At 46.4% G+C, this 8,674-nt stretch overlaps 1 protein-coding gene and 1 pseudogene across 5 annotated transcripts in view; both read right to left on the reverse strand.

Annotated features, from left to right (window-relative positions):
• The window catches only part of DCAF5 (DDB1 and CUL4 associated factor 5), a 108,902-nt gene extending 100,658 nt beyond the window's left edge, over window positions 1–8,244 (reverse strand). For 2 of the 5 annotated variants that reach the window (XM_007987098.3, XM_007987103.3), the window contains exon 1: window positions 7,812–8,179. In XM_007987098.3, coding sequence (XP_007985289.2) covers window positions 7,812–8,025 — 214 coding nt within the window. In that variant the 5' untranslated portion in view covers window positions 8,026–8,179. Of the gene's footprint in view, window positions 1–7,471; window positions 7,658–7,811 lie in introns of those variants that run through there. The other 3 variants (XM_007987100.3, XM_007987102.3, XM_007987101.3) reach the window with 3 other exon arrangements.
• LOC140710098 (protein SET pseudogene) lies at window positions 246–1,315 on the reverse strand (annotated as a pseudogene).
• Window positions 8,245–8,674: the final 430 nt, after the last annotated feature.

Here is an 8,674-nt window from a genome sequence, read left to right on the forward strand (position 1 = left end):
TCTATGCACTACTACACAGGGGCCTAGCACCCTCCAGCTTCCAGCAGAGCAAAGGGAGCAGGGTTTTCTTTCTTCCCACAGAGCTCAGTGGTGTTGATTCCATACAGTTTTTGTTCAGACAGGAAGGGAAAAAATGAACTTCGAACAGAAAGAGGTAGAGACTCTTTTCCCATTGTATTCTGCTCAAGGTATTTCCCCCCAAATAAGTTGAGAACCATGGAGTACAGAAAAGAGACCTCAAGAACAGGGCGACTGAGCACAAGAGGCAAAAAAAAAAGAAAAGACTGCAACTTGCTCCCAGGGACTGGAGAAAATTTAAAAAAAGGAAGGTTGGAATCCATCAGTGTTCTATTAGTCATCTTCTCCTTCATCCTCGTCTCCTTCCTCCCCTTCATCATCATCTTCATCTCCTTCACCTTCATCCTCATCCTCTTCTTCAATATCTTCTAATCCTTCCTCCTCTTCATCATCATCATCATCATCTTCTTCTTCTCCTTCTCCTTCTTCATCATCCATATCAGGAACCAAGTAGTACTGTAATGAGTTGGGCCAAATATCATCTTTGATGACCTCTCCTAACTCATCAGCACCTGCATCAAAATGGTCAGTAAACCAGGTAAAGAAGCTCTCTGGTTCCTCATGCTGCCTCTTCCTGCTGACTTTATTCTGCATTTGACTTGAACATTTCGTCAAATCCTTTCCAGATTTCCATTTGATTTCGGTGGACTTTGAAGATGGACCACCACTCTCATTCAGATGAAATTCTTTAGAGAGAAATTTATTTTCAAAGTAAGGATTTTCGTCAAAATAAAAATCTGTTCTGTAACCTGATTTAATATCTTCAAATTCTGTCACTTCAACTCTGGTCAAATAATGCAGTGCCTCTTCGTGTTCCTCCCCAAGCAGTGCAGACACTTGTGGATGGTTGACAAATGTTACCCAAAAATTTAAGATTTTGGCGATCAACTCTGACCTCTTTTGAAAAAATGGTTGGCGGAGTTTGTTATATTTCTGTTCTACTTTCAAAATCTCCTCACTGGCTTGTTCATTAAGTCTATTTCATTTTGTACTTCATCAATGTGTTCAATTGCTCTTGCTGTTCTATTTCTCCCTTCTTCGGCAAGCCTGCAGAGGCCGATGTCTCCTCCGGTCCCAGAGCACGTGGTGGTCTTGGTTTCTTCTTTTGAGGCAGGAGTGGAGACTGGCGTTTAGGGGCCATGCTGTTAGGGAAGTCCAAGAACCAGACCACGAGTCTCCTCGCCCGTCCGGAAGCAGGCTGAATATTGAGTCTTTAGGAAATCTTAGCGATCAAAAACACATTGGCATAAATCAAATTAAAAATGATCCTTTGAACAATACTGAACACAAGGACAACTTTTTGATGTGTTAATAATAATGTCTAATGTGACTAATGATCATCAGCTAAACCTTACTAGGTTATTTTAAAGCAGAAGTAACAAACCCTGGCATAAATCTAAATTTGCCAACCTTTGATAGGTATCAACTAGCTGACTAAAGAACAAGTAGGACTAATAATGTGTATCTATAAATATTCACATTACTTTATCCTTATGACATGATCCTTACAATTTTTCATAGCAAAGTTCCTCAGGGCCATCTCCACAGGCCTTCTTTCTTTCCCATCAAATCTCACAGGCATGGGCATTTTTGCTGTATTAAGTATAGCAAACCAGAGAAAAAACAAATGTCTATTAAAGTATAATAAGGAAGAGGGGATACATTTTAAAAGGTCATGAAAGGTTACAAATGAGAACTGAACACTCCTAAAAAGCCAGCTTTTTGAAAACATAATTTATATCTGATTCATCATGCCTGCTCTCAGAGCTCCTGTCTTACAAATAGTATGCACTCAAAAACTATTTGTTGAACTAATAAATAGACCAAATAATAAAATTTAATACCTTCACAGCAATGAATTATCAGTAAATAGAAAAGGCCAGAAGAAAATGTGAAAACTGATTCCTCAATTACCTTGTTAAAATGTCTATACTATGAAAGCTTTTCAAAGTCAGAAACCTGCTCTACCACTGGCCATATTTCTCCTGATATGTAACCACAGAACCAAGAAATTCATTCTAATTAAATGAACAGCTTTAATAAAGTCAGGCTTTATTTAACTGGCTAAAGCCAAACACCTTACCTGCAGATAATGTGCTTTTAGACTAATTTATTTACAAAAAACTGATTTCATAAAACATGATATAAACTAGTGATTGGGAAACAGGAAATGACCATTAATTAACAGGTTCAAATTAAGCATATAGGTATAATCATAGCTATTATTCAATGCTTAAAAATACTCTTTGATGACAGTACTGGTTAAGCTTATTCACAAAGTATTTTGAACAGTTCACCTCATGGAGATCTTTCTCAATTTTTCATGGTGTACTGTGCCATGCGCAGTATATGTTAGATGATGAAAGTATCAATCTCCTAAAAGCCTTTCCTGACATTCAAGGGAAACAACAGTTGCAGCAGCAGCAGCAACAGCATGGGTTAGGCCCTTGTGCTAAGAACTTTACAAACGTTATTTCATTCAATCCTTACTACAACCTTGTAGGGTATTATTATCCTTATTACATGGGTGAGGAAACAGACAAGAGAGGATAAGTGACCAAGTTGCTGGGTTGGTATTCACCCCAGGCAGTCTGACTTCAGGGTTCACACTCCAAAATCTCTCTCTATATATTATGGATCCTTAAAATGATCAATATGGTCAGAAACCCATTTGAACTAGAAATAGGCTAAATAGTTATCCCCATTTATAAGTATTATGACCAAGCAACTAAATGCCTCTCCCCATTCACAACTCCTACATAATTAATACCTTGAAACATCATAGTTGCTCATGCTATTTGAAAAACTTCTGAAGGCACTTTTCCTGTATTTAGTCACTATAACTCAAAACTTCATACTTACGGGTTATTCTGCTGGTTCTACAAGTTCCAATGCCTTAAATCTTGATTCAGGGGAAATAATATTATAGCCACTCTCATTCCAAAGAGCCAAATCTTTGTTTTTGTTTACTGCTAAGATGATCTGCACAAACCCTTTACAACATATAAAAAGGCGGAGAAACAATCCAAGTCGAATGCACATAGAGATACATTCTGATTGGTCATCTAATTAGAGCTCTAAAAGATGTTCATTTTCTTCACGCAAAAAAAAAAAAAAAAAACTTTAAACAAACATATAAAGGATCCCATTCTAGGAAAAAGGAAAAGCATAAGAGGAGGCAATGAGAGCAATTTAGAGTACTAGATGCAACCAAAGACCTAAAAGGTAAACCCGAGATATACCCTAAATATGTGTACTACTGTAACCTCATTGATGTTGTTAGGATCTCTTGTAAGTGTCGCTTCAACATACAATGTTGTTCTCCATCCCTCAAAGGACTAACACACATAAATATTCTAAGAAGAGACTACAATCATCAAGTATAAGCTAGTCTTTATAAAAAGTAATGTTCACGGGCTGGGTAGGGTGGCTCACACCTGTAATCCCAGCACTTTGGGAGGCCTAGGTAGGTGAATCACGAGGTCAGGAGTTTGAGACCAGCCTGGTCAATATGGTGAAACCCCGTCTCTACTAAAAATACAAAAATTAGCCGGGTGTGGTGGCACGCATCTATAATCCCAGCTACTCGGGAGGCTGAGGCAGGAGAACTGCTTGAACCCAGGAGGCGGAGGTTGTAGTGAGCCAAGATCGTGCCACTGCACTCCAGCCTGGGCGACACAGCAAGACTCCATCTCAAAAAGAAAAAAAAAAGTAATGTTCACTCAAAACCAAGTTCATAAAGCACCTTCACATATAACATTTCATTGACCATTCACTATCCCCATTCATCTACCAGTTTGAGGGCAATCGTTATCCTCATTTTACAGATGAGTAGTGAAGGGGCTTACCTAAATTCAAACACTTTGTGACTGGTGGAGCCTCCAACTCAAATCACATGACATCAAATCCCAAGCACTTTCCACACCACATTGCGCCTCCTCATTCCACATCAAAAAGTCACAAAACTATCCTGTCTGCCTAATCTGCACTGGTCTATTACCAATACTGTAAGAACAAATATCTGTTATTAATGACACCACGTGTTACAAATACAAAAGGGAAACAAAACAAACTCAGTATTTTCTCTGATAGGCCTGGTACTCTGTTCAGCACCCAACCTACACCTTGACTAACACAGTTCTCACAAGCCCCTCAGGTAGGTGCCGATATTCCAACTGTATACCTCAGAAAACACATTCAGAGAGGCTCAGAAACTTGACTAAGGTCACAGAATAAACAAATGACACAGCGATGATGTTAGCCACACGTCTGCTATACCACACTGCCTAACACAGTATCACAGCGATGCCTTTTTCTGGTCATCAACAAGAAAAATCAAGTACTTTTTAGGTTAAAATATCTTAAAGTGTCAAATAACCATTTCTCCACTTGTTGCTGTCATAATTTCACTTCCAAACACAGCACCTTTTCTTCTTCCTGATTTTCTCTGGTTTACTCAATATCTGCTGGCCTCACTGTGCCCTGGAAAAGGGGATACTGTTGGAACAGAAAAGTGACGTATTATTAACTAATAATACTTTACCCAGCCACAGGAATCATGCAAATATTATTTCTGCTCTGGGTCTAAGTTAATTCTATCAAGTAGTATGTGTCAGTTACCAGAAATGTGAGCCTGCCCAAACAATTATGAAATGAAAACAATGAACAATCTATCATTTTAATCACAGCTCTCTAAGGGCTTTCCAATCCAGACAAGACACAAGAACAACAAAATGCATAAAAGTAATCTCATTACCATCCCAGAGTCTGGCATCCCACCACATTACAACATTGGGGATACATAGCATTAGCCTCAGAATACTGTGCTCCCCCACTCAGGTGTTGACTGCTAATGAGAGACAAAGATAGATAAGAAAAAAAATATAAACATGACACTAGTTTTAAACTTGGGAAAATTATCGAAGGACTTCCCAGAACAAAATGTAATTAGCTTTAACAAGTTAAGGTATATTAGGACTCCCAAAGGGGGCTTCCTTATCTGAAGCAAACAGGAGGAACTTTCTGTTAACACAGCTGTATACTCATAATGGAAGGTAAATAGCTAAAAAGGCTTTAAACAAAAACTCTATGTTCAAGGAACAAATAGGAAAAGCTAGGTGTATCAGCCAAACTGGAGGAGTGGTGGAATAGCCTGCTGATAGGATTAAGAACAGGAACAGGAGTAGATAAAGAGGAAACAGGAAGAACTGAGCTAGTGGGAGTATGAGGGGAAGGAGGAGGAGCAAGGGGCAAAGAAGGCTGGAACCCAGGAAGTACTGATGGAGATGGGCACCACAAGCCTAGAAAAGTAAGGAAATAAATACCCAGAATCGAAAGGTCTGCCAGAGCCTCCCTTGTGGAAAGGACTCTCTTCTTTTACAAGCTAAAATTAAGATAAAGGAAATGACCTGGCCAAGACTAGAGAAAATAGAGTTCATTTAAGATATAGGGGAGCGTCCTGCCCAAGGATAAAAGGAGTAATAACTGGTAGCGAATGGAGGGAACTTTTTAGTGCTTTTCAAAATGTAACTTCAAATAGATAAATTATATGGCAGGGAAATCATCTCAATAAATTTGTTACTTTTTTAAAAGTTTGAGCTAGGCATGGTGGCTCACGCTTGTAATCTCAGCACTTCATGGGGTGAGACAGGAGGATTACTTGAGGCCAAGAGTTCAAGACTAGCCTGGGCAACATAGGGAGACTCCACCTTTACAAAAAAAAAAAATTTAAAAATTAGCCGGGCATGATGGCACCTGCCTGTAGTCCCAGCTACTTGGGAGGCTGAGGTGGGAGGTTAGCTTGAGCCTGGAAGGTCAATGCTGCAGTGAGCAGTGATAGCCTACTGCACTCCACCCTGGCCAACAGAGTGAGACCCTGTCTCAAATAAATACATAAATAAAGGCGTGTCAAGCTGGGCAACCTGTGACTACTCACAATTCCGTTAACATGATTAGTTCAGTTGTCTCCAAAAGAGTACCCCTAAATTCCCTCACTCAGTAGGTAAAGTTTACTTATGTCTGGGAACTTCTCTGTTGGAATACATCAGGAGTTTTATGAATACATAAAAAACAGTAGCGGGGAAACTGGGAGCTAGGTCTTTAAAGAAGAAGTCTTCCCTCACTTTTGCTCTTGAAATTTATTTGATAAAATTTTACATAGTGGTGTGGGGGAAGGAAGCTTTCGTCTGAAAGATCAGATTTCTTCAGCAGATGATCTAGGGCCAAAATCTACTTAGTAAAGGAGAAAACGATCTGGGGTACAAAAGTCACGTCAGTTCTGGACAGACCCCAGAAGGTTTATCATAAAATGATCACAGAAGATCTTTCTCTTTGCTACCCCCAAATTGGACTGTACGCCCCGTGTCACTTCCGACGGTTACTCGCGAAGACGGATGCTTTGCCATGATCCCAGAAGTTTCTGGCGAGATGCTGACATAAATTAGAAAGCCACTCGGGGACCGACCTGGGTGAAGCTAAGCGCCACGTCCAGGGCTGGGCTCCCCCTTCATCCCTCCCAATATAGGAAAAGGGACAGAAGAGGGCAGCAGCCAAGCAGGAACGCCCAGTAAGTCGTCTTCACCCCCCTCCCCTGAGCCAGGTTTCGGGGAGCCGCCCCCTAGCCCTCACGTAGGCCCGTTCCTACCCGCCCCTGCCCTGGGCCCGCGACCCCAGGGAGGAGGAGACAACGGCGGCGAGCGCCCCCACCGGCAGCAGGCGCACCTCCCCGGGGGCAGCTGTCGCCGCGGCCCGCGGGGCCCGGGCCTCCCCGGGAGCAATAGGCTATCGATTCAGCTGCCTGTCGCTAGGAGCCCCGGGAGAGCGAGGCCTACACCGCCCGGCCGGAGCCCCGGCCTCGATTTCGCCACTTTCCCCAAACCAGAGGGAGAGCCCGGGGGCAACCAGGCCGGTCTGGGCGACAGGGAGGAGAAGCAGAGACCACTTGCAACAGCGGCCGCGGGAAACAGGGTGCGGGGCGCCGGGCTCCCGCCAACAAGTCTCCCGGAGACCCCCCTTACCCCTGCCTCACAAGTTGCGCATTCAAGTTCAGGCTGGTGCCCTTTAGCCTCCACAGCCCTCGCCACTCTCCAAACCGTATTAAAAACAAGAGGCAGAAGAGGCCACAACCGAACGAAAGGCGATGGTGCTGGGCCCCTAAGAGCGTCAAGGGGGGCGGCCCACCTCGGCCCTACCGTCGCCAGTCACCTCCCCTCTGCAGACCCCGCCAGCCCCCGGGTCGCAGCCCCCGGCCCCTCGGCGTCCGGGTCTGTCACCGCCCGCCTCCCAGCCCCAAGACCCCTTTTCCTTGACGCCGGCGACGGGAGCTGCAGCTCCCCCTTGCCTCCGGCGCTCCTCGGCCTCCTCCCCCTCCACATCCCCAAAATGCCCCCAGCACCTTTTAAAGTACGCGGAGGAAGAGTTTGCCGTCAAACTTTGTCGAGCGGTAACCTCGCCCCCCTCCCCGACCCACACTTTCGGGGCAGGCATCAGGAGAGATCACTTTGCACTTGGGATAAAGCGAATTAAGGAGCTGTCAACCATTTTAGGTCTTTTTTATAGAAGACATCCTCTCCTTCCCCTCCCCCTGCAATGGTTTTAATTTGACACCAAACCTTCCTACCGCAGAAGGGGGTTGAGAAAGGAGGGGGTGGGGACAGAGGGCAGGAGGAGGGTGACGGGGGAGAGCGAGAGGGGGAGGCTGGGAGGGTGCGGGGAGGGGAAGGGGGTTGATTTACCTGAGACCAGCCACTGGCCTCCATTGTTGGAGAATTCAATGGCATTGACACAGCCGAAGTGGCCGAGGAGGTCCTTCTTGTAGAGGTTTCTGCAGCCCCGCAGGCGTCTCCTCTGAAAGTCCTGAGTGAGCAGGGGGTCCCCATGCAAGCCCCGCTGGGACAAGAAGCCCACCACTGACCTCATGCTGCCCCCCAGGCCAGTTCTCCTCTTCATGCTGGAACCGCCGCCGCCGCCGCTCGCGCCGCCGCCCCTCCCTCGGCCTCACGCGCGGCCGCCGCTCCCCCCACCCGGCCCTCCCCCCGCGCTGCGATCCGGATGGTTCTTTAACCAGCCATGGCAGGCAGAGCGAGGTGTGCAGACACTCGGCGGCGTTCGCGGCTTCCTGACGGTCCCCTCCCTCTCCTTCCCCCCGAGGCTCCTCCCTCTGCTTCTCCGCCTCCTCCAGCAGCTGATCTTCAGCTGCTGCCGCGCTTCCGCGATGCGCGGCCCTTCCGCCGGCCGCGGGGCCCAGAGAACGCGGCGTTGGCGCCCCTCCCCCTTGCGGGGGGCTGGCCGGAAGAACGCGGGCTGCCGGCCGGGAGACCACGGGCGCCTGCTGCTTTCGCCGTTGAGCCGCTTCCCACGCGGGGATCCGGGTGGCGCCGGGCAGAGACACCGCTGCAGCCCAGCGCCTCGCACTCCGCGGAGTTGAATGCGCGTAACAATCCGGGTGGCCGCCGGCCTTCGGCTCGCCCTCCTCCCGCGGGAATCCGCGGGCCGGCTGCTGCCCGGAGGCCAGCGCCCGTGCGAGTTCGGGGGAAATGCGGCTGGAGTGGGGGAAGGTGCGAATGGGGGCTCCGGTCCTCCTTCGTCTGCTGGCCTC

This window comes from Chlorocebus sabaeus, chromosome 24 (assembly GCF_047675955.1).
Source record: "Chlorocebus sabaeus isolate Y175 chromosome 24, mChlSab1.0.hap1, whole genome shotgun sequence".
Classification (NCBI taxonomy): domain Eukaryota; kingdom Metazoa; phylum Chordata; class Mammalia; order Primates; family Cercopithecidae; genus Chlorocebus; species Chlorocebus sabaeus.